This window comes from Chiloscyllium plagiosum, unplaced genomic scaffold (genome assembly GCF_037043375.1).
Source record: "Chiloscyllium plagiosum isolate Xiang-an unplaced genomic scaffold, Cpla_swu_hap1 HiC_scaffold_23, whole genome shotgun sequence".
Taxonomy (NCBI): Eukaryota; Metazoa; Chordata; class Chondrichthyes; order Orectolobiformes; family Hemiscylliidae; genus Chiloscyllium; species Chiloscyllium plagiosum.
Window position 1 is genome coordinate 17,389,987 of NW_028270161.1, and position 26,708 is coordinate 17,416,694.

The 26,708-nt window shown below is 39.8% G+C and overlaps 1 protein-coding gene across 1 annotated transcript in view; it reads left to right on the forward strand.

Moving 5' to 3' along the window:
* Positions 1 to 26,708, forward strand: part of col7a1l (collagen type VII alpha 1-like) — a 432,947-nt gene that overhangs the window by 222,006 nt on the left and 184,233 nt on the right. Inside the window, exons 67-74 of the mRNA XM_087999395.1 lie at positions 2,804 to 2,881; positions 8,690 to 8,740; positions 11,481 to 11,513; positions 11,607 to 11,666; positions 13,026 to 13,052; positions 22,282 to 22,308; positions 22,538 to 22,573; positions 23,595 to 23,654. Coding sequence (XP_087855521.1) covers positions 2,804 to 2,881; positions 8,690 to 8,740; positions 11,481 to 11,513; positions 11,607 to 11,666; positions 13,026 to 13,052; positions 22,282 to 22,308; positions 22,538 to 22,573; positions 23,595 to 23,654 — 372 coding nt within the window. The remainder of the gene's footprint in view (positions 1 to 2,803; positions 2,882 to 8,689; positions 8,741 to 11,480; positions 11,514 to 11,606; positions 11,667 to 13,025; positions 13,053 to 22,281; positions 22,309 to 22,537; positions 22,574 to 23,594; positions 23,655 to 26,708) is intronic.

The window sequence follows — 26,708 nt, forward strand, 5'->3', positions numbered from 1 at the left end:
TAGATTCTCATAAATTTCATAGGTCCAATGGAGAAAATAAAAAATTTGTGTCCATCTTTACAACAATAACTTTTAGTTTCTGTCGACATTTAGTGAATCCTCTCTATACACTTTGCATTAATCCAATATATTTCCAATAAAAGGATAATCAAAACTGTATCCAATATTCTAATTGGGACCAAACAATTTCTTCTACACACTTAAAAAGTCTCTCAAGTAGCTCAAAGGAAATTATTTCACCTTATATTCAAGGCATTTTAAGTTTCTTATCTTTGAGGTCCAAGCATAAATCATAGTATGAACCCCAGAGTAGGCAACCGTTCTACTAAATCAAGAAGTTATAACCATTGAAAGTGCATATTCATGTCAATTGTATGTCAGGTTGAGGTTATGATTCCCACAGTGGTTCCGTTTGAAGAAATGGCAGCATTCATAGCTGAAACTCAGCATAGGCAGTAGCTAATGAAATATTGGCTCCTTCTGCCTTGTAATTTGGTCTGACTGTATTTAACATTTTTCTTACCCATATTGTGTTTTTACATTTCACACTCCTGGTCCACTGTTTCACCTGTGAGTTTTCTAACCCATTATTTTGAACTAGATTTCCTTTCATCCAATTCAAATTTACTCATTTCCAGTCTGTGTCTTGGACTCTCTGATTACTTTATCTATTTCATTATCAATTATATAACCTAAAATGTTCATATTTCCCAACTGTCTTTTATTGATCTACCTTGGTATTTCTTCAGATAGGTGACCTCATCACCAACATCTCTAAATTGCCAATAAATTCATAATTTCCTCCTTATTACCTAGTTGATCCAAAATACACTCCTAATGGTTAACTATTAACTCAGATTAACTATTTTTTTCATTTCTTAACGCAGCCAGATTCAAGTTTCCTTCCTATGTCTGGAATACTGTCCTTGTTTAATTAAGCAACAATTTATCTCATTTCTACAACCCTGTCTTTGAGGATATTATTGCCTGGAATAGTTAAGTATCAGTCTCTCCCCAGCAGAAACTAAGTGGCCTTCTCTTCTAAATAATGCTTCCAGTGCCCAGATTTTATTTTCAATCTGTTCTACAACCATGCATAAAAATCTCAATCTCCAGCCTTTTATGCTCATCAATTCCCTTTGCCTGCTCATTTCCTTAATTTTATTCTCACTATCCTCCTGAAATTTACTATTATCCATCCTGAATATACGTCTTTACAGCACCTTGCCTTGAGTTTTATAATTGTAAAATATTTTGCTACTTCCCTTCATTTATTTTTAGTCCTTTCTGATAAAGATTAGATATTTCCTTCTTACTTACTTAATTGTACTTGATATATCCAAATATGTGGGATCAACAAATCAAATAGATGTGTTCTTTTTTGGAATTTCATTTCTCCCATGTTATGCCCCAGAAACCAACCTGAAGTCTCTCTGTGGTATATAGCTTCCTGGGTGAGGATATGATACAGATGGCCACAAGGAAATGCAAATCTGCTTTTGACTGGGTCTATTTTAAGCACAAGAATTCACTGGTGGAAAGATTTGATCAGTGGTAGAACAACAGTACTAGCTTTGGAACTCACAGTACTATTGAGTTTGCATCTTATGGTATTTGAAGTCCAGTCCCGGTTGATGAAATGAATGTCCCTTCTCTATTTAATATATGGGAAATCTTAATGAAGTTCCTGGTGGAACCACATGCAGACCTAATTATAATTTGAATTTAATTTGTCCTTAGTGACGATTTTATTCAGAGAATATAGGATGTTGTGTTTGACGATGCTGCTCCTTTAACAAGGTTATTCTGTTTTTTTCAAGCAGGATGGTAAAGGCAGAGGTGCTGAAATGTCTGAACTGGCTACTTTAGTAATGCCTAACAGGCGCTGCCTAAGTCAACAATCAGAAAAGACTTTCAGCTTTTTATTTTAAAACATTTGTACAATGAAAGAGGACAGGCCAGTTCGTCTAGTTCAGAGTTTTTTCTAGCTCTGAGAATTCTTTAGCTGGTGACCAAAAAACAGCTCTATGGTGATCCTCTCTCTCTCTCTGACATCTCCCTCCTGTAAGAACCTGTGTTTGAATTTACTTTTTTCACCAAAGGGTGTGTTTATGGGATGTTCCAGGAAATTAGATTAGTCCTTTGTTAAGTTACAGTTTTGTGCTGGTTGGATTTTCAAATAGTTATGTTATTCTAAATTCAGTTTTCTTTTGCTCGTGTGCAAATAACTTCTGTTTTGTTTAAAACTGAGTGGTTTGACCAGCTACGTCACTCCTGGAATATTCATCTTAAAACAACTAGAAAAGGTATCTTCTGGGCTACCTTCTTAAAATGTTTTGAGGGGGTCTTGCCTGGTCCATTACACTTGTGAATATAGTGGAGAAAAATCACATTTTGCTGTAGGTCTGCTAATCTAGAACTGAGAGACAATGTTGAGGCGCATTTTTAACAATTAACAAATACATGAAATTTCGATAATCATTATGGCACACTCATATTTTTGAATGCATGTAGATCTTTTATAGAGAAGTAGTCACATTAAATATCTACGTGTCTTTGGCTGGATTACTAGATTCCAGGCATTCACTGGTTTTATCCCACTCTCAAATTAAGCAAGCCCTATGGATTAAGACAACAGAAGTACAATTTGCATTTATACAACATACTGTATGTTCCAAGGTGGAAGTTGTGATATGCATCAGAGAGATAGCCAGATAAAATTCAAGAGTATTCTTTAAAGCACAAATGTACTAAACACTTACCTTGTACTGTTTTTATCACAAACTCTCATCTTTTGAAACAGTTGAAACAAAATCTCTCAGAGAATTCAGGGAAGCCTTTAGTCAGAGTGCGAAGAATGGATTCATGGCAGAAGGAACAGGTAGGTCACTTTGTATTGCCTATATATAATTTTCCAACATCCGCTTGTGGGCTTTTATCCTGGTTTAAAACATTATAAGCAAAGGCATTCTTTCTTGAAAAAATATCAGAAAAAACGTTGTAGACATTAAGTTTTGTACCAGTTCAACATTGTGAGCTCCTCCACCTACTCCGCAGTCAATAACAGTAGATTAAATAAAATTAGCGAGATTCGATGGAAAGTTGCCTTTGATCATTTGCAAATTGGTAACATACATTTCTGACACACAATTGGATTGCAGAAATTATATTTTCTACTTCTATGTAACTATGAAAAATGGCAACACTAATATCTGCAATAATCGTAAATTTTAGATTGATAGATTTTGCTCTGCCATGGCATGAAAGGGTGCAGATTAATGCAAATAGGTGGAGCAAAAACACAGAGGTAAAAACAATGACTGCAGATGCAGGAAACCAGATTCTGGATGAGTGGTGCTGGAAGAGTACAGCAGTTCAGGCAGCATCCAAGGAGCTTCGAATCGATGTTTCAGGCAAAAGCCCTTCATCAGGAAAAAAACACAGGTCAACCACAATCCCACTTCATGGCAGAAGAGATTCAAAATGCTAAGTGACCTATTCATGTTGCTATATAGCCAGTATCGTACAACAAATTCATCTGAAATTGTTTATTAAGAATTAAAGCACTTCTACAGAAATTATAATTTAACTGGAGTGCATAATGAAAATGTCAGAAAGTCATATCGAATGTGCCACTGTTTAAGAAGGGCAGTAAAGACAAGCCAGGGAACTATAGACCGGTGAGCCTGACCTCGGTGGTGGGCAAGTTGTTGGAGGGAATCCTGAGGGACAGGATGTACATGTATTTGGAAAGGCAAGGACTGATTTTTGGATAGTCAACATGGCTTTGTGCATGGGAAATCATGTCTCACGAACTTGATTGAGTTTTTTTGAAGAAGTAACAAAGAGGATTGATGAGGACAGAGCGGTGGATGTGATCTATATGGACTTCAGTAAGGCGTGTGACAAGGTTCCCCATGGGAGACTGATTAGCAAGGTTAGATCTCATGGAATACAGGGAGAACTAGCCATTTGGATACAGAACTGGCTCAAAGGTAGAAGACAGAGGGTTGTGGTGGAGGGTTGTTTTTCAGACTGGAGGCCTGTGACCAGTGGAGTGCCACAAGGATCGGTGCTGGGCCCTCTACTTTTTGTCATTTACATAAATGATTTGGATGCGAGCATAAGAGGTACAGTTAGTAAGTTTGCAGATGACACCAAAATTGGAGGTGTAGTGGACAGCAAAGAGGGTTACCTCAGGTTACAAAAGGATCTGGACCAGATGGGCCAATGAGCTGAGAAGTGGCAGATGGAGTTTAATTCAGATAAATGTGAGGTGCTGCATTTTGGGAAAGCAAATCTTAGCAGGACTTATACACTTAATGGTAAGGTCCTAGGGAGTGTTGCTGAACAAAGAGACCTTGGAGTGCAGGTTCATTGTTCCTTGAAAGTGGAGTCACAGGTAGATAGGATAGTGAAGAAGGCGTTTGGTATGCTTTCCTTTATTGGTCAGAGTATTGAGTACAGGAGTTGGGAGGTCATGTTGCGGCTGTACAGGACATTGGTTAGGCCACTATTGGAATATTGCGTGCAATTCTGGTCTCCTTCCTATCGGAAAGACGTTGTGAATCTTGAAAGGGTTCAGAAAAGATTTACAAGGATGTTGCCAGACTTGGAGGATCTGAGTTACAGGGAGAGGCTGAACAGGCTGGGGCTGTTTTCCCTGGAGCGTCGGAGGCTAAGGGGTGACCTTATAGAGGTTTACAAAATTATGAGGGACATGGATAGGATAAATAGACAAAGTCTTTTCCCTGGGGTTGGGGAGACCAGAACTAGAGGGCATAGGTTTAGGGTGAGAGGGGAAAGATATAAAAGAGACCTAAGAGGCAACTGTTTCACGCAGGGAGTGGTACGTGTATAGAATGAGCTGCCAGAGGATGTGGTGGAGGCTGGTACAATTGCAACATTTAAGAGGCATTTGAATGGGTATATGAATAGGAAGGGTTTGGAGGGATATGGGCCGGGTGCTGGCAGGTGGGACTAGATTGGGTTGGGATATCTGATCGGCATGGACGGGTTGGACCGAAGGGTCTGATTCCATGCTGTACATCTCTATGACTCTATGATTCTATATTCTCATCACTGTGGTTCCCTGATAGGGATATAGACATATGAAACACTCCCCTACCTTTCTATTGCAACCAACTGCCATATTTCATTAAGCATTGGTGTGAGATGAGAATATGAAATGAGAACTTTTTTTAACTAAGCAAGTTGTTATGATCTGCAATGCACTGTTGGAAAGGGTAACGGAGGCAGTTTCAACAAACCATTCAAAAGGGAAATGAATAAATTCTAGAAGGAGAACTTTTTGTAGGACTCATGGGAAAAGGCAAAGTTGGAGAACTACATAATTTAGTCGATATTTTACAGAGCTGAAACAAGTACAATTAATTGGCTGAATGGCTTCCTTAAGTGCTCTAGCATTCTGTCATTCCACATACAAGAATACAGAGATAAAAGTCTAAAAGGTTTATACATAATACAAATTATTCAATTTCTTGAGATAAACAACTCAAACAGGATGTCTAGTAATTCTATGGTGTGGAGGCGCCAGTTTTGGACTGGGGTGGACAAAGTTAAAAATCAGACAACACCAGTCAATCATCCAACAGGTTTATTTGGAAGTACATGCTTTCATAACCCTGTTCTTTCATCAGATAGCTAGTGGAGCAGGATCTAAGGACACATAATCTATAGTAAAAAAAATCATACAACTGATGCAATGAATTGAACAAATCTAAATTGCTGTAGAAATTAATAAAATGTCACATGGACTGACTGCCTACAGGTTGTGTGCTTTTTGAACAAAATAGAATGGACGGCACAGTGGCTCAGTGGCTCGCACGGCAGCCTCACAACGCCAGGGACCTGGGTTCGATTCCAGCCTCGGGCGACTGTCTGTGTGGGGTTTGCACATTCTCTCCAAGTCTGCGAGGGTTTCCTCTCACAGTCCAAAGATGTGCAGGTCAGGTTGATTGGCCATGCTAAATTGCCCATTGCGTTAGGTGCATTAGTCAGTGGGAAATAGGTCTGGGTGGGTTACTCTTCGGAGGGTCGGTGTGGACTTGTTGGGCTGAAGGGCCTGTTTCCACACTGTAGGGACTGTAATCTAGTGTATCTGCAAATTCACCCCATAGACTTATATTTGTGTGTGTGAATGTGAAGGAGTGAGGGTGTGTGTATGTGGGGGAGAGAGGGAGACAGAGTGTGTGTGTGTGCGCGTGTGCGTATGTGTGCAATCTTGATAGAATGTGTGTGCGAGTGTGACGGAGTATATGCCTGTAAGAGGGTGTTTGCATGAGTGAGGGTGTGTGTGTGTATGATTGTGTGTCTGTGTGTGTAGAGTGTAGTGGGGTCACCTGTAGTGTGACATGAACCCAAGATCCCAGTTGAGGCTGTCCTAATGGGTACCAAACTTGGCTATAGCCTCTGATCAGTGACTTTGTGTGTTGTGTACCCTGAAGTCTGTCTTGGAGAATGGTCAACCAAAGATCCAAGGCTGAATGTCCTCGACTGCCGAAGTGTTCCCCGACTGGAGGGAACACTCCTGTCTGGCAATTGTTGCATGGTGCCCATTCATCCATTGTCATAGCATCTGCTTGGTCTCGCCAATGTACCATGCCTCGGGGAATCCTTGCCTGCAGCATATGAGATAAACAACATTGGCCGAGTCACATGAGTATCTGCTGTGCACATGGTGGGTGCTGTCCCCACATGTAATGGTAGTTTCCATGTTGAGACTCTGACACGTCTTGCAGTGGTTGCCACAACAGGGTTGGATGGTGTTATGGTCGATGTTGTTGTGAAGGCAGGGCAATTTGCTGCAAACAATGGTCTGTTTAAGGTTTAGCAGTTGTTTAAAGGTGAGAAGTGGAGGCGAAGGGAAGATCTTGGCGAGGTTCTCATTTTCATTGATAATGTTTTGCAGGCTGTGAAGAACATAGTATATTTTCTCCTGTTATTGGGGAAAATCACCAGTCTCAGAGTCAGAATCGGGATTCAATGACAGAGTTTATTGTACAGAAAAAGGAGAGCTCCGGGGAGAGAGAGATATCCAGCAGTATGGCTGTCAGCTGCGAGCCTTCTCTCACACTCGGATCGCATGTCACAATATTTTATACATTTCATGGTATAATGGTCCAGATATCAAATCTTTCTTTGTACAGCATGGTGTGTTTACAGTAAACATTACAGAGTCATTGTTAGTTTCAGGGGAATGTTACAGAATCATTGTTAGTTTCAACAGCTACAGCAGAAGTCCATTGCTGCAGTAATTGATTGTGATTGTTCTTCTTGAGAAGGAAGATCATTTTCCATTACTGCAAATCTAAGGTATTAACACTTGTATACATGCAGTCTCAGGTAGTTAACGATTGTATTGAAGGTGTTGGCTGGATTCAAACACTTCGGTGGACAGTAAATGTTCCTGATGTGTATTTTCTCCCCCATCCACCTTAAACTAATTATCTATGTTCTGTGTCTGTTGTGCTGGTATCCTGTTGGCCTCAAGCAGTATCTGTGTATGTTTCACTGTATTTTTCCATGTAACAGCTCAGCGGCCATCTTGTGTGCTGAGTGACCAACTTATGGCTCAGTGGCCATCTTGTGTCTGTGTGCCCAGTGTCAGCATGCCCTGTGTCAACTCCCACTTCACTCCGCTCCCGCATAGTACCAGACAATAAAGTATACCCTATCAATCGTATCCCATGGTTGCTTCCTGAGGAGGTCATTACAGTTTCTCGCTTTGCCACACCGGAACTGGCAATCGATGACTTGAGTATTGTTTCCTGTTCTTATGAGGGTGTTCGTCAGCACCTTCAGGTGTCCACTGCATTCCTCCTGATTTGAAGAGATCCTGCGTGTGCGTAAAGCTTGTCCGAAGGGGGTGGCTGTTTTAATATGTTAGGGTGGAAGCTAGACACGTGTATTCAAGAACAAGACTGATACTAAAGAGTAGTCCATGGTAAAACAGATTGTGAGATGAAAACTGTTGATATCACTGTGTAGTTGTTTCAGTAACTCCTCACTATGGGTCCAGAGGAAGAAAATGTCATCAATATATCTGATGTATAATGTTTGTTGGAGGTCCTGTGCCATCAGTCCATATGACATTTTATAAATTCCTACTTTGGAAATAGAATCAGCATGACTTAAGTTTGGAATGCAGACAGACTCTAACCTCACACCTTTAATGTGTTGTCTGCGCTGAGATGTCACTTTCTTTTTATAAAACCTTAAGTTATTTTGGGAATATCTCTTGAAAGAAGTTCTGGCATTTACATGTTAATGAATTGAAACCTGCAACCCATTTTTAAGTGATTAAAGACTTAACAACAATCTAGGTTTCTTCAATATATCGGATAATTTGAATGACACTTTGATCTTTTACTATAAATTCAGTGTCCTATGATCCTGCCCTACTAGCTACCTGACGAAGGTGCAGCGCTCCGAAAGCTTGTACTTCCAAATAAACCTGTTGGACTATAACCTGGTATTGTGTGATTTTTAACTAAGAACTTCTAAATATAGGCATAGGACCTAGGTTTTAAGTGATTTTTAAGAGAAGCTTTCCAGAAATGAACACTTCTTATTTAAGATGTATTTAATTGAACAATTCTTCAACACCACAGCTTTTCTGCTCTATTTAACATATATTTATTTTGAAGTCCATAATATTTGATTGCAGATCCGTCTACCGGGTGCTGCAGGAATGAGAGAAGTAAAGAAGAGACTGGTGGTAAGAAGTGACAGTCTTTTATTACAAGGGAGGTAGTGCATGTAAGTCATCCATAATAAACCAGCCGATAATTCAACTTTAAAGCCACTAATTCAATTTTAAAGCCAAAATCACCTTTGTAACAACTATGAGCAAGAATGTTTTTGTTTTATACATAAATTAGTAAGTTGATTGATGTTACAGAGAGGCATTCTGTTTTGAGTTTCAATCCCTGCAAGTTTCACTCAATTGTTTATCATTCTGAACTGGATAAAATAAGTACCAAATCCACATATTTGCAATTGATCCTACCTGCTCAGCAATGGATATTGGAATAGTTGTTTTGTAGTGTGGCACTTGAGTATTGCTGAAAAAAATACTTACAGTATTTCCATCTTGTTTGTATCAAGATAATTTGTAAGAATACCAATTCAAGGGATAAAACAATATTTCAGCTGCAAGAGGAGAGTACTGATTGGTTGACAGATGGATTGTGATTCATTGAGGCATTGCCATGGAGAATGATGCAGTGCATGCACATATTGTTACTGTCTGCAAATGCAAAATACCCTGCATGTTAAACATGTAGCTTTCAATACACAAAAGTATGCCATACTGTGAGTCTGACCAACAACTCTCAATTGATTGTCAGCATAATTCATTAGGCATTCAGGATTATTCAGCAAATATAATCCAATTGCAGATTCACATTTGAAGTTGGAAATTATGGGTTTTGCAGGTGCAGGGTCTTTGCTATAGTTAGTACCTTACTTGCTTTGAGACACCAAAGGGATATGCTCTTTGATATTAACAGCCAGTTTTTTTAGTATGTATAATCTACTTAAGTGGTGTCACACTAGCACTGAAATTCATATACTACTTTACACATTTTTGTGATAGGTAAAATGTGTTTTTGGTTTGACAACAGCATCCTGTTTGTGGATATTACCACTTTTGTTGCTGCTGTTGCTTAAATACTTGAAATTCTTCACCTTTCCAAAGTAATCTGAGGTAGACTGGATATCTTTTCAGGACCAAGAACCTCAAGGTCTTTCACAATATATAGCAAGGAATTATCTGATCAGGGTTGCCATTATCTCACAGGATGGCTTTGACATGCCCAATTTCAGCATTATGTTTGCAAGGTAAGAAAGATGGCTCAAACCCCATTTATGAGGTATCCAATAAGGCCAGTTTTAAAGTGCATAGAACTGTAGCAATGCCAATGTCTGTACTGTTAAAAATCACACAACACCAGGTTATAGTCCAGCAGGTTTAATTAGAATTACAAGCTTTCAGAGCACTGCTCCTTCATCAGGTAGCTAGTGGGGCAGGATCATAGGACACAGAATTTATAGCAAAAGATCAAATGTATAGAACAAACCTACATTAATGTTAAGTCTTTAATCACTTAGAATGGGGGTGCAGATTTCAATTGGTTAATGTGTCTCTACTGAACAATGAAGGTAAATTTGTAGTAGACAGTAATTGAGACCCACTGCCTGTTTTTCAACTGGCATATTGAGGAAAAGGAGTTCATTGAATATTCCATTTCTACAGTGAAGTTTAGTGCACAATGGAGCCCACTAAATCATGTAAGGAAACTCTTACGTGCCAATGTGGATTCAAATATAGCAAAGGTATCCTCTACATTTCAGAATTATACAAGGGTTCCAATATTAGGTACAATTCTATCAAAGATACAATCACCATGGATTCCAATGAAACTTTTTGTGAGAGCTGTGCCTAACTGAATCCTATGTTAACACTACCTACTTAGGCATATGTGCCATCATTACAAATGAGCTCAACTACATAGGTTGCTGAGTTCATTAGATCAATGAATATTGATTCACACACTTGGTGGTGGGACAAGATCACCACTTGCCAACCAGTCAGAACTTCCATAAGAAGGGAAGAGCTGGAATTTGGGCACTGGAGCCTGTTCTGCTTTTAATATAATCATCGTTAATCTCAATTTAGCCTCAACTTTACTTATCTGTCTGTTTTCCATAATCATTCAATCCATTACTTATCAAACATCTATCTATCGCCTCTTTAAATTTACCCAGTGTCCCAACAACTAATGCACTCTGGTGTAGTGAGTTGCAGATTCATGGACCCTTTAAGAGAAGTAATTTCTTCTCACCTCTTCTCTCATACATTCTGAACGTTGGTTTTGCCTTGAATTGGTATTCTTGTGAATTATCCTGATGAGTGCAAGACAAAAAGCTCTGACTTTTTTTTATTAGCAATACTCAAGGAAGTGCGAGTATGCAACAGCAACTTGCACTTACGTGGCACCTTTAACACAATAAAAATCCAAAGAAATATATTTGACATCAGCTGGCATATAACTCTATTAAAGAGAGAGGTTTGAAGACTACCTTAAAAGAGAGAAGCTGCAAGAGAGATGTTGAGATTTACTGAGGTAGTTCCAGACCTTGGTACATAGAATGCTAATGATAAGAATGTTAATGTTGCAGGGTTAAAATTGAGGATCTACAAGAGGCCAAAATTGGAACAAAATTGGATCTCAGAATGTTGAAGGACTGGAAGAGGTTACAGAGAAAGAGAGGGCAAAGCTGAATGGTCTAATGAAGCCTGAAATTTATATGCTATCTCATTTCTCCACATTTGTGAATGATCACGTCATTCTTACATAAATAAAATTTCATCACATTCTGAGAAAACTATGCATTAAAATACTATCAAATACTATCAAAATATCAAATTTATTTTTGGTTCATTCCTTCCTCAGGATTCTAGTCGCAGAAAGTTGAAAACAGAGAAGGTAAATTTTTTCCATTAAAATGTTTGCTCTTCAATTGTACCAAGTATTTTATTAAAATATGCCTGAGTTGTGAATTCTTATTTCATTTAACAGAATAAAGCAATGAAGATTGTTGCTCCTGCACTGGAATTATCACGGCAAAAAGGTCAAAAGGTAATTTAAAAAAAAAATGTCAAAATTCCTGTTTCTGGTCCAACGAAGACGGTTTTATCTCCTGGACATTCAAAGTTACCTGTTCCTGAGTGGCAAGTCCACTAGATTTGGATGTGAGTTAGGCTGCCTGGACAACGATCAATATTATGCCAGTATACAACTGCTTGACTCAGGTATGAGAGTACTAAGAATATATTTGACTAAGAATATAGTTTACTAAGAATAATGAGTTTTCCTATTGTCAGACATGGATATATTTGTGCCTATTTAATTCATGAAGTTATTCACCTTATTACCATGCCCCACACTCTCCACCCACCACATACAGTCCACTTCACCTCCACCCTATCAAGAATGTCAGTCAACAGTTGGTCAGAAATTCACCTGAACATATGTACAATTTGTAAGTTTCCTACTTTGAGTGTTGTAGAAATAGGAATAAACTATTCAATCTTTATAGTGTATTTCACTATTTATTTAGGTTATAGCCAATCTGTCTCCTAGCTACTCTTCTTTTTAAAAAATAACACATAATATGAAATACCATTAGTTTAATTGCTTTAATCTTGACTGATTCCCTTGAAAACTTTTTGTGGAAATTGGATCATATGTACAAATTAACATTATGATTTGTTTGGACACTGGCATTGTTTACTTGGCATTGTCCACTTGGTATTAGAGGTAATCATATTACAATATTTCAGATACAAAAAAATTGCTATGATTTAGGTATTTTTACAAAACAATATGGCCCAAATATTCATGTCATTGAATATGATTGTATGTTTAACTGTCCCAGCAAAGTAATGAGGAGAGCAAGTTGTGAGAATTGTGCTCTAATAATGTTCACACCCAATATTTCCTCCATTTAAAGCGATAGTTTAAAAAACAGGAATGCTATTTTCACCACCCTATTTATTTCTACCATGTTCTGTGCACAGCGAATCTAATATGTTCACGGTTCCTGGATCTGACTTTAAAAGTTCTATGAAGCTTTGAATGTAAAAAGGAAAATAAAATAAATTCTGGAGTGCCTTTCACAATTTCAAAACATCTCAAATGATTTACAGCCATTGAAGTGTGTTAGTTGTTGTAATGTAAGAAACAGTAACTAGGATGACAATGCTGTGCTAACATGATTGATGCATTAGAGTATGATATGGGATAGACACTGTAGTACTGGTGTTTCCTTCCAGGGTGAAAAAGATGAAACAAGGCATATGGTTTGTGGGAAAAATGTTTTAAAATGAAGAGAAATATTTCTCCTCAAAAAAAATGCAGACGTTTTGAACAACTTTCAGGAGGTTGGTTTTGGTTTGTGATGTAATTGCCTTATCCAGTATTGATGTTTCCTTCCAGGGTGAAAAAGGTGAACCAGGCCATAAGGTATGTCGGAAAAAAAGTGATGGGAAATGTTTCTCCTCAAATAAAATGCTGACATTTTCAACAGCTATCAGGAGATTGGCAACATTCAACTGGTTCTTGCTGACGTTTATTCTCCTCATGAATCTCCTCTCACCCTGTTTCCATGAACATTGTTAGCAATGTAGGTGGCCTGAACTGCACTTTCCCTGAAATATTGTAGTTCTCAATTATAAGCACAAGATGTCCATTTTTGTTTTGTGCTGTATCTGAGGGACCAACTGATTTGACAAAGTGACATCCATAAATTTACAGATTCAACTCAGAATAATTTAATGCAAGTTATTAATTAGGATCACAAAGAGAAAATTCTGAGTGAGCAGGTCCTAAAGAATTCTACTAATCATTAGTACCCAACACAAGGAATGGCTTTCTATGATTAGTTGCTGCTTTCTAATTCATAGTTAGGCAAGATCCTTTTTGCATGTCATTTGTGTGGGACCATTCCTTTAAAAGCCTGAATAAATACTGCCAGTAAGATGTCCTTATCCATGATTACTCAGAAACCTTGCAAGCATTGCCTCTTCCATTGCTCCTATATTTATTACCATACTCTCAAGCGTCTTCTAGTTGAATGTTGGAAATGTTGACACCATTTTCTTCAGTTTTTTTCAGGAACATTATAACAACTGGGTTTCAAGGTACTGAACTTAGTGTCCTACTCCATCCTGGACTCAGCTTCCTCCTCAGATTTGCTACATTTTCAGAATTGTTTTCTTCCACTTCTGTAATATTGTCCATAATTTGTTGCTGTCTCTATCATTCTATTGGTTCAAGAGTATTAAGAATTGACTTGACTTAATTTAATATTCTGGTGGCTGGCTCCAGTATTATCCTCCACAAGCTTCAACTTATCAAAAAGATTATAAACTAACACCTCAGCCACACTATGCTCCATACTCTTGCTTGTCTTGCTGTCCAAGTTCTGTAGGCCATTGACCCACCCTCTCCACCCTTCTCCATCCCCAGATTTGTGCCAGTTGAGTTTAGAATTTACATTTGAATCGAAAAGTGTGGCACTGGAAAAGCACAGCAGATCAGGCTATATCCGAAGAGAAGGAGAGTCAACGTTTTGGGCATAAGCCCTACATCAAGAATGTGGGGGGGTGGGGGGGGGGGGAGAGTGGGAGATGGAAAAGGGGACTGAGAGATAAATAGGAGAGTGGGAATGAGGGTAAAGTAGTTGGGAATGCAATAGGTAGCTGTAGTTGGGAGGGTGTTTGTGATAGGTCTGAGCAGAGGGTGGAGCGGATAGGTGGGAAGGAAGATTGACAGATAGGACAGTGCCAATTTGGAGGGTTCAGCAAGTGATGAGGTGGGGGAGGGGAGATTAGGAAACTAGTGAAGTTGATGTTGATGCCATGTGGTTGAAGAGTCCCAAGGAGGAAGATGAGGCACTCTTCCTCCAGTCGTTGGGTGACTTGGATTTGGCGGTGGAGGAGGCCCAGGACTTGCATGTGATTGACTGAGTGGAAGGGGGAGTTGAAGTGGGCAGCCACAGGGCAGTAGGGGTGTTTGGTGTGTGTTTACATCCTCATTTTTAAAATTGTCCATTGCTTTGCCCCATTTTCTGCTTTGCATCCTAAGCACTCAAAAATCTAAAACTCCAATCTGTCCACTCCAGTACGTTTAGTATTCCTTATTTTTAAAATTATCTTCGGCCATCAGTTTGCTTTCCTCCCTTAATCTTTCAAATCCCCGTGTTCACTGTCACTTTCTCCTTCATTGTGACAAGCTTTGGCATAACTTCCTGCAGAAGAGGAGTGATATGGTAATAATGTAATGATAACTAGTTTGTTTGAGTCATGACCTCCTTATACCAAATCCAAGTGAACGTCTATTAAATTTGTCAAGATTCTACTGTACAATTCAGTTTCTAAAAACTTGAATTTACATGGTACCTTTCCTATTTTCAGGATGACCCAAAACAGTTTGTGTTGTACAAAATCATGTCCAATAAAATGACCAACTATTGTTTTTTAATGTTTCATGATCTGCTATCATAGGTAATGTTTAAAGAACAAATTCAAACATCTAAGTAACTATGGCATAACATTTCATGTGCTTTAATAGAAAGCAAACATTTTGTATACAGAACAAAAAAAGAAAGCACGAATAGCTTATTTCATGTAGTTTATGTAAGGTTTTGCTACAAACTCAATTCTACTTTTTTATTTTTTGATTTCTCCCACCCACAAGAGATTCCTTATCTTATGCACTTTTGAGGGTTCATTTACTTTCTTGGGAACAGCATAAAAGGTATGCCACTGTGCTCTAGAATTTACTCAGAATTCAAGCTATTCCTTGAGTTACAAATTACATTAAGGATCCTTCCATTAGTTTGTGGCTAAGCAAACCTCTAATTTTCTTTAAAAACCTCATGACTGTGGACTCTTAGCTCTTTGTCCTAGCTTTGGATAGATGTTATCTCCCAGTCTGCTCCTGTAGCTTCTGTAATGCTGTTTCCAAGCTAACTATTTAAGTTGACATTTTTTCTTTATTCCTTCATCGGATATAGGAGTCATATTTGCTGTTCATTTCTAACTGACTTGAACTAAATGGCTTGCAATTAATCATGAACTAAATATTCACATTAGTGGTATTCAAAGAAGGATATCTGTTGGTCAAGAGAACACCTTTCTCTTATTTGAATATTGTGTGAGACCTTTTACATCCATCTGAATGAGCAGACAGAGCCTCAATTCATCACTATGTCTTTATATATAAAAGCCAAACCTCTACTAATTCCCAACTGAAGCAATATTTCTACACCGAAATCAAACATGCTATTCAGTAACTTTCCAAACCGCAAGTTATAATTCAGGTTGTAAGTTTGTTCGCTGAGCTGGGAGGTTTGTTTTTAGATATTTCGTCACCATGCTAGGTAACATCACCAGTGAGCCTCTGAAGGCTCATTTTGAAAAACAATTTTAACTTCTTCTGTGCTGCTACTTCCTCAATTATTGAGTTTAATTGGTCTAACCATTACTATTGACAACTTAAAACAGTCTTGGACAACTAAAGAGCTCTGATTTATTTGAAATATGGGGTTTACACTCTATTAGACTCATAGAGTCACTGAGATGTACAGCACAGAAACAGACCTTTTGGTCCAACCCGTCCATGCCGACCTGATATCTTAACCTATTCTAGTCCCATTTGCCAGCACTTGGCCCATATCCCACTAAACCTTTCCTATTCACATACCCATCTAGATGCCTTTTAAACATTGTAATTGTACCAGCCTTCACCACTTCCTCTAGCAGCTCATTCCATACACGCACCACCCTCTGCAGGCAAACGTTTCCCCTTAGGCCTCTTTTATATCCTTCCCCTCTCACCCTAAACCTAGCCCTCTAGTTCTGGACTCCCTCACCCCAGAGAAAAACCCTTGTCTATTTATCCTACCCATCATCCCTCAGCCTCTGATGCTCCAAAGGAAGCAGCCCCAGCCTATTCAGCCTCTCCCTATAACTTAAATCCTCCAACCATGGCAATATGTTTGTAAATCTTTTCTGAACCCTTTAAAGTTTCACAACGTCCTTCCAATAAGAAGAAGACCAGAATTGCAAGAAATATTCCCAAAGTGGCCTAACCAATGTCCTGTGCAGCCACAATATGACCTCTCAATTTCTACACTCAATTGTCTGACCAATTAACGAAAGCATACAAAATGCCTTCTTCACTATCTTATCGACCTGCGACTATACTTTCAGGGAACTTTGAACCTACACTCCAAGGTCTCTTTATTCAGCAACACTCCTCAGGACCTTACCATTAAGTGTATAACTCCTGCTCTGATTTGCTTTTCCAAAACGCAGCACCTCGCATTTATCTAAATTAAACTCCATCTGGCACTCCTCAGCCCATTGGCTCACCTGAACTATATTTCCAACGTTCACATCCAAATCATTTATATGAATGACAAAAAGTAGAGGACACAGCACCGATCCTTGTGACACTCCACTGGTCACAGGTCTCCAGTCTGAAAAGCAACCCTCCACCACCACACTCTGTCATCTACCTTCGAACCAGTTCTAGTTCTCCATGTATTCCAAGAAATCTAACCTTGCTAACCAGTCTACCATGAGGAACCTTGTTGAATACCTTACTGAAGTCCACAGAGATCACATCCACCGTTCTGCCTTCATCAATCCTCTGTTACTTCTTCAAAAAACTCAATCAAGTTTGTGAGACATGATTTCCCATGCACAAAGCCATATTGGCTATCCCTAATCAGTCCTTGCCTTTCCAAATACATGTAAATCCTGTCCCTCAGGATTCCCTCCAACAACTTGCCCATCACCAATGGCAGGCTCACTGGTTCCCTGGCTTTTCTTAACACCTTTCTTAAATAGTGGCACCACGTTAGCCAACCTCCAGTCTTCCGGCACCTCACCTGTGACTGAGATGATACAAATATCTCAGCAAGGAATCCAGCAATCACTTCCCTAGCTTCCTACAGAGTTCGAGGGTATACCTGACCAGGTCCTGGAGATTTATCCACTTTCATGCGTTTCTAGAGATCCAACACCTCCTCCTCTGTAATATGGACATTTTCGAAGATGTTACTATTTATTGTCCTACATTCTATATCTTAAATGTCCTTCTCCATGGTAAATACTGATGCAAAATACTCATTTAGTAAATTCCTCCATCTCCTGCGACTCTACACATAGGCTGCATTATTGATCTTTGAGGGGGCCTATTCTCTCCCTAGTTACCCTCTTGTCATTAATGTATTTATAAAAACCCTTTGAATTCTCCTCAACCCTATTTGCCAAAGCTATCTCATGTCCCCTTTCTGCCCTCCCAATTTCCCTCTTCAATATACTCTTACTGCCTTTATACTCTAAGGATTCACTCGATCTCTCCTGCCTATACCTGACATATGCTTCCCTCTTTTTCTTAACCAAAACCTCAATTTCTCTAGTCATCCATCATTCCCTACACCTACCAGCATTTCCTTTCAACCTAAAAGGAATATACTGTCTCTGGACTCTCATTATCTAATTTTTGAAGGCTTCCCATTTTCCAGCCTTCCCTTTACCTGCGAACATCTGCCTCCAACCAGCTTTTGAAAGTTCTTGCCTAATACCATCAAAATTAGCCTTCCTTCAATTTAGAACTTCAACTTTTAGATCCGGTCTATCCTTTTCCGTCACTATTTTAAAACCATTAGAATTATGGTCACTGGCCCCAAAGTGCTCCTCCACTGACACCTCAGTCACCTGCCCTGCCTTATTTCCCAAGAGTAGGTCAAGGTTGCACCTTCTCTAGTAGGAACATCCACATACTGAATCAGACAATTTGCTTGTACACACTTAACCCATTCCTCTCTGTCTAAGCCCTTAACACTATGGCAATCCCAGTTTTTGTTTGGAAAGTTAAAATCTCCTCCCATAACCACCCTATTACAGACCAGTAAGTCTCACATCTGTCGTCTGCAAGGTGTTAGAAAGGATTCTGAGGGATAGAATTTATGACCATCTGGAAGAGCATGGCTTGATTAAATGCAGTCAACATGGCTTTGTGAGGGGCAGGTCATGCCTCACAAACCTTATGGAGTTCTTTGAGGATGTGACTAGAAAAGTTGATGAAGGTCGAGCTGTGGATGTGGTGTATATGGACTTCAGCAAGGCATTTGATAAGGTTCCCCATGGTAGGCTCATTCAGAAGGTCAGGAGGAATGGGATTCAGGGGAACATAGCTGTCTGGATACAGAATTGGCTGGCCAACAGAAGACAGCGAGTGGTAGTAGAAGGAAAATATTCTGCCTGGAAGTCTGTGGTGAGTGGTGTTCCACGGGCTCTGTCCTTGGGCCTCTATTGTTTGTAATTTTTATTAATGACTTGGATGAGGGGATTGAAGGATGGGTCAGCAAGTTTGCAGATGACACAAAGGTTGGAGGTGTCGTTGACAGTATAGAGGGCTGTTGTAGGCTGCAGCGGGACATTGACAGGATGCAGAGATGGGCTGAGAGGTGGCACATGGAGTTCAACCTGGATAATGGTGATGCATTTTGGAAGGTCGAATTTGAAAGCTGAGTACAGGATTAAGGATAGTATTCTTGGCAGTGGAGGAACAGAGGGATCTTGGGGTGCAGGTACATAGATCCCTTAAAATGGCCACCCAAGTGGACAGGGTTGTTAAGAAAGCATATGGTGTTTTGGCTCTCATTAACAGGGGTATTGAGTTTAAGAGTCGTGAGACCTTGTTGCAGCTCTATAAAACTTTGGTTAGACCGCACTTGGAATACTGTGTCCAGTTCTGGTCGTCCTATTATAAGAAAGATGTGGATGCTTTGGAGCGGGTTCAGAGGAGGTTTACCAGGATGCTGCCTGGACTGGAGGGCTTATCTTATGAGGAGAGGTTGACTGAGCTCGGACTTTTTTCATTGGAGAAAAGGAGAAGAGGGGACCTAATTGAGGTATACAAGATAATGAGAGGCATAGATTGAGTCGATAGCCAGAGACTATTTCCCAGGGCAGAAATGACTAACACGAGGGGTCATAGTTTTAAGCTGGTTGGAGGTAAGTATAGAGGGGATGTCAGAGGCAGGTTCTTTACACAGAGAGTTGTGAGAGCATGGATTGCGTTGCCAACAGCAGTTGTGTGGAGGCAGGGTCATTGGGGACATTTAAGAGACTCCTGGACATGCATATGGTCACAGAAATTTGAGGGTGCATACATGAGGATCAGTGGTCGGCACAACATTGTGGGCTGATGGGCCTGTTCTGTGCTGTACTGTTCTATGTTCTATGTTCTATTATTCTTCCAGATAACTGAAATCTCCTTACAAATTTGTTTCTTAATTTCCCACTGGCTATTAGGGGGTCTATAATACAATCCCAATATGGTGATCATCCTTTTCTTATTTCTCACTTCTAACCAAATTACTTCCCTGAATGTATTCCCATGAATATTCTCCCTAAGTACTCATGATTCGGAGATGCCGGTGTTGGACTGGGGTGTATAAAGTTAAAAATCACACAACACCAGGTTATAGTCCAACAGGTTTAATTGGAAGCACGCTTGTAACAATCACCTGATGAAGGAGCGTCGCTCCGAAAGCTTCCAATTAAACCTGTTGGACTATAACCTGGTGTTGTGTGATTTTTAACTTTGTACTCCCTAAGTACAGCTGTAATATCAAAAACATCACTCCCCCTCTTCTCTTGACCACCCCCCCCCCTCCCCCCCCACCTTCTATCCTTCCTATAGCAATTGTATCCTGGAATATTAAGCTGCCAGTCCTGTCCATTCCTGAGCCACAGTTCTGTAACTGCTATGATATCCCACTCCCATGTTTCTGACAATGCCTTGTGTTCATCTGCCTTCCCTGTTAGGCCTCTTGCATTGAAGTAAATGCAATTTAATTTATCAGTCCGACCTTGTTCTCTGCTTTGTTCCTTCCTGCCCTGACTGTTTGACTTGTTCCACTTCCCGACTGTACCAGTCGCTGATTGATCTCTTTCCTCACTATTTCTCTGGGTCCCATCCCCCACCATCTAGTTTAAACCCTCCTGAGCAGCTCTTGCAAATTTCCCTGCCAATATATTAGTCCCCTTCCAATTCAGGTGCAATCTATCCTTCTTGTACAGGTCACTTCTACCACAGAAGAGATTCAAATGATCCAAAGATGTAAACCCTTCTCCCCTGCACCAGCTCCTCAGCATACATCCGCTCTATCTTCCTATTTCTACCCTCACGAGCTTATAGAACCAGGAGTAATCCAGATATTACTACCCTTGAGGACCTCCATTTTAAACTCCTGCCTAACTTTCTTTATTCTCCCTTCAGAATCTCATCCTTTTCCCTTCCTATGTTGTTGTCCATGTGTACAATGACCTCCTGCTGGTCCCTTGCCCTTCAAGTACATCCTGCACCCTCCCTGATATATCCTTGATCCTGGCACTAGGGTGTCAACACACCATTCTGATTTTTCACTGCTGACTGCAGAAATGTCTGTCTGTACCTCTGACAAGAACATCCCCTATCACAATCGATCGCTTGGAACCTGACATACTCCTCATTACATCACAACCTGTCTTGATTGCAGAAACTTGACTGTTTGTAAAACATTCTCCTGGGAGTCCAGCACCCCCTATATTTTCCAAAAAAGCATACTTGTTTGAAATGGGGCCAGCCACAGAACACTCCTGGACTACCTGCCTACCCCTCCTACCTTACCTGGAGTCAACCCAACTACCTGACTGTATCTACAGCTTTTCTCCCTTCCTATAACTGCCATCCATCAAAGCCTAGCTCTAGCTCTTGTAAATTCCTCATTGCCTATAACTGATAGGATTTGCAAACAAAGACACTTCCTGCAGATATAATAATCAGTAACATGGAAACTTTTTCTAAACTCCCACACCCGATAGGAAGAACATATCACTCTCTAAAGGCCATCTTTGCTCCTTCACAATCTACAGACCCAGAAAATAGCACTGCTTTTTTGCTTTAAAAATAGTACTCCAGGCTAACTTAGTACTTATGGTTTATATTTTTAAAATTTAATCAAGAGACAGATTTCGATAAAACATATAATCAAGAAAGAACCCACATTACTCACTACTGCAGACTTACAGCAAGGTTACATGTTAAAAACTGCGCACTTGTCTGTTCCTGTGCTGTGAGCTCTCCCATACAGGTTCATCCAAAGTCAACTGTGAATTTCATTGTTTGTTCATTTTTCCTGGACACACTCCGATGTCCAGAGATACACGAACTCAAACAGCAAAGGCAGTAATTGTACAGATTCACTGCTGTGTCAGTTAGCAGTGTAGGTTTCTTTCTATCTCTCCCTCACTGACTATGTGGTCGCTGCCTTTTATCTGTCTTTCTCCCTTTTAAAAGTGCCGTTGTTTTGACTTTTTTTCCCAAACAATGCAACAGCATATAAAACAGTAATTGCTGCTCCTCGAATTTGAAAAAATCACCTCCAATACCTAAAATACCTCAAAAAAGGAGCAGTTCTTGCAGCCACAACGTCTTCCTGTCCTCCATCTTGGATTACCCAGAATCTGCATTTCTCACTTAAATCTTTCTCCAGGAATGCCAAACTGAATATTTAATCTAATATCATTTGAATTGATTATTTATGTTCATTAGCCAACAGTGGTTTGTTTTCAATTGTTCTGACCACCCCAACCTCATAAATGCTATTTCTCTTTATTTATATTTTCAGGGGGAACCTGGAACACCTGGAAGCCAAGTAGGAATTGTCATTACCCTATTAATTCTATAATTAAGAGATATTACTATTATGTAATTTTTGCTCCAGTTTATGAATATTAGTCCATCACATCAATATAAATCATTATGAATACCAACTTATTTGGAGCAAGAAAATCAATAAAATACATGAACAGTCAAATACCCCTGTTAATGAAAATGTTAATCAATCCACATATAATACTACATATGGATTATTTTTACTTTAGGATGACAAAGGAGAAATTGGTGAGAAAGGTCAAAAGGTATGATTAACATTTACATTAATAGTTTTTAGTTGAATGACAATTTTCTAGATTTTCTTCTGCTGATCTAAGTGGGGATTGTTGCTACTGGTTCAATGAAACATCTTCTTACCTTAAATAGCATTTGTGTCTAATACAATTGGGTTAGCATCAATTATAGACAGGCCAAACCCAGCATAAGAAAGTGCAGAATAAAAAAAAATCTATGTAATAGGATTTGTTTCCCTGTCTATAATGCCCGGTGTCCCAGTTTATGGAAAAGAAGCAATGTAAAACTGCTAATAGAGATGTCAAGATAGGAAGCTCCTGTCTAAGATCCATTTGAATGAAAAGCACATGGATGTACTGAGACATCCCTGTATTAATAATGGGAAGTTAGCTATAATGGTGTGGGTGCCAAGGGTTGGGATGTAGTAATGGTACAGGTTATAGTTGGATTATCCCTTTTCACCACTCTGGACCCTTCTGCAGTTCTATGACTCAGTTCATCATTCCCTCCTCCAGAAGCACTGCCATTGTCCAACTATGACTGACCTTGCTTGATTCCACTCTGACCTATCCAGTTGTAATCTGAACAACTTTATCAATAGCTTCTCTTCCAGATTTTCACTGTCACAGCCAATGTTTTCCAAGGATCTAATGGAAATCTGAAATAAAACAGAACATGCTGGAAATATATTGGACTGAAAAGCCAATCATCTCTTCAAAATTAAAAGTTATGTTAATATTTCCTGTGGCACATTGTACCAAAAACAGTTTCGGAGGCTTCTTTAACTCATTCACAGGATGTGAGCATAACTGGCAAGACCAGCATTTTCTTTGAGATGATGGTAGTGAGCTGTCACTCTTTGAGAATAAGTTGTCTTCTTGTATGGCTTGCAGCCTGAGTGTTAACTGAAATTAGTTTATGTGCACAATGGATTGGAAAAGATAGTTGCCAATATTATTATAACCGATTGTCAATGGTGTTTGAAAAGTGCTCATTATTTAGGTTCTATAATGGGTCCATCTTAACTTCCAGGGAGAGCCTGGCATTGGATTCAGAGGTCCAATTGGTCAATCAGGATCTCCTGGAAAAAAGGTATGAAGCTTGCTTTATCACAGCATCTGTTTGTTTAGGAAATGACTTGATGAAAACAGAAGGTAGTACATTATTGGGACTCTCAAGATTATTCATATGTCACATTGCACAATAGTGTATCGATAGTAGGGCATTTCAACTTACTCAACATTAACAGGGGAGCCACAGTGTGAAGGTTTCGAGGGAGCAGGATTCTTAAATGCATCCAGGATAGCTTTTTAAGCCAATGTGTAGAAGGCCCTAAAACCAAGGGGCAATCCTGGATTCTATTTTAGGTAATGAAGCCAAGCAAGTGATTAAAGTATTAGTGGGGGAGCATTTTGCAGACAGTGATCATAACTTTATTAGATTCAAGAGCATTATGGAAAAGGACAAGCATGGGCCTGAAATCAAAGTTCTAAGCCAAGACAAGGCTAAATTTTAATAAGGAGAAAGTGAGGTCTGCAGATGCTGGAGATCAGAGATGGAAATGTGTTGCTGGAAAAGCGCAGCAGGTCAGGCAGCATCTAGGGAACAGGAGAATCGACGTTTCGGGCATTAGCCCTTCCTAATGCCCGAAACGTCGATTCCCCTGTTCCCTAGATGCTGCCTGACCTGCTGCGCTTTTCCAGCAACACATTTCCATCTCTAAATTTTAATAAGATCAGGTGTGATTTGGCCAGAGTGGACTGGGAGCATATACTTTTAGGTAAATCTGTACCAGAGCAGTGGAACACATTCAAGAAGGAAGTAGGGAGAATTCAGGACCAACATGTTTCAATAAGGATAAGGACTGAGGTCAACTTATCCAGTGAATCCTGGATATCAAATGATATACAGGATTACATCAAGAGAAAAATGGATGTTTACAGCAGATACTGAGGGCTCATAATAGCAGACACATGAGAGGAATATAGATGTGCAAGGGGAAGCATGAGAAGGAAATTAGGAAAGCAAAACTTCGGCCACCTCCAGCAGGATATCAGATACATATTCCCTTCCCTTGTCAGCATTTCACAGGGACCATTCACTCCAGGACACGCTAGTTCACTCTTCCTCCACTCACAAAACTCCTCACAACCCCACGGCACTTTCCCATGCAATTGCAGAAGGTGTAACACCTGCCTATTTTCTTCATCCCTTCTTACTTATCAAGGCTCCAGATACACCGTCCAAGTGAAGCAATGATTTGCCTGCACTTCACTCAATCTAGTCTATTGTATTCACTGCTCACAATGTTGTCTCCTCTCCATTGGGGAAATGAAACAAACTGGATGACTGGTTTGCAGAACACCTGTACTCAATCCTTAAAAATGAGCCCGAGCTTCCTGTTGCCTGCCACTTCAACACACCACCACAACTGCGGTCAGACCTGTTGAGTTTCTCCAGCGATTTCTGTTTCTGTTTTAAATCTTCAACATCTGCAGTTCTTTGTTTTATCTTAGAGGAGGGAGGTTATGCTGGAACTGTCTACTAAGTTTACTTGGCTACAGCTAAATTATTGTGTGCAGTATTGGAATCCACATTATAGGAGGAATGTGATTGCATTGGTGAGGATGCAGAGGAGATTCACCAAGATGTTGCCTGGACTGGAGAGTTTTAGTTACGAAGAGAGCCTGAATTGCCTCCTTTCGAGCAGAGGAGACTGAATGACGGCATAATTGAGATGTATAAAATTATCATGGTCAGAGACAGAGTAAACAGGAAGGATTTCTCTGCTTAGTAGAGGGACCAATAACCAGGGCATGGATTTATGGTAAGGAACAGGAGGTTGACATGTGGAAACACTTTTTCATGCAGGGGATGGTGGTAATCTAGAACTTGTCGCCTGTAAGAGTGGGAAAAACTCTCATAACATTTAAGAAATATTTAGATGTACAGATGTGATGCCAAGGCATGCAAGACTATGGACCAAGTACTGGAATATGGGATTAAAATAGTTAGGTGACTGTTTTTGATGGTGTAGACCTGATGGGCTGTATGCCCTTTTATTTGCTGTGGACCTCTATGCCTATAAAAGTTTCCCTCGAGTTTAAAAGTCAATTTTTCAAAAGATACAGCTTTTGGATCCTGCATATTACGTATGATTCCCACAAAATTATTTTGCCTGCCTACACATAGCTTTATGATAGCACTTTTGCCACTCTCTTTCTGAAGGGACTTATTCTGCATAGCAACAGAAGGAACAGTTGGTGAATTGTGAAGACTGTAAGCCACTTAAAACCTGGTTCACTGCACAATTTCCAAACTCTCAGCAAAGTACTTACAACAAATCGCTAGCTATTTATCTCCATTGTCATTTGTGGATGTTATCAACAAAGAATGACTTGTGTTGCAGACGTCTTGTCCCCTGTCTAGGTGATATCCTCAGTGCTTGGGATCCTCCTGTGAAGCGCTTCTGTGTTGTTTCCTCCGGCATTTATAGTGGTTTGTCTCTGCTGCTTCCGGTTGTCAGTTCCAGCTGTCCGCTGCAGTGGCTGGTATATTGGGTTCGGGTTGGCCATTGCAGCGGACAGCTGGAACTGACAACCGGAAGCGGCAGAGACAAACCACTATAAATGCCGGAGGAAACAACACAGAAGCGCTTCACAGGAAGCTCCCAAGCACTGAGGATGTCACCTAGACAGGGGACGAAACGTCTGCAACACAAATTCCCAGCTCGGCGAACAGAACCACAACAACAAGCACCTGAGCTACAAATCTTCTCACAAACTTTGAACAAAGAATGACTTCCATATTTGGCTTTTTAAATATCAGTCACTATATTACACTGAGTGAACCTCTTTCAGTCGACTTAAGAAATTAATGATAATGAAGGCCCATTTGTTTGTAGGCTTTATGCTAAACACATACACATATTTTATCGTCTTGCTTTGTAAAGTAATCATAAATCTTTATATGAACAATACCTAATGCCAACAGGATTCAATGGAGTGTTGGCAATGGAATTCTATGCAATAAAGTGCACTATTTTGTCCATGAACAAGACTTTGGTTTGACACACTGTGTCCTTCTTTAGTGCAGGTTTTTCAGGAAATTCCAAATGAATTAAAATCAAGAACTCTATGAGATCAA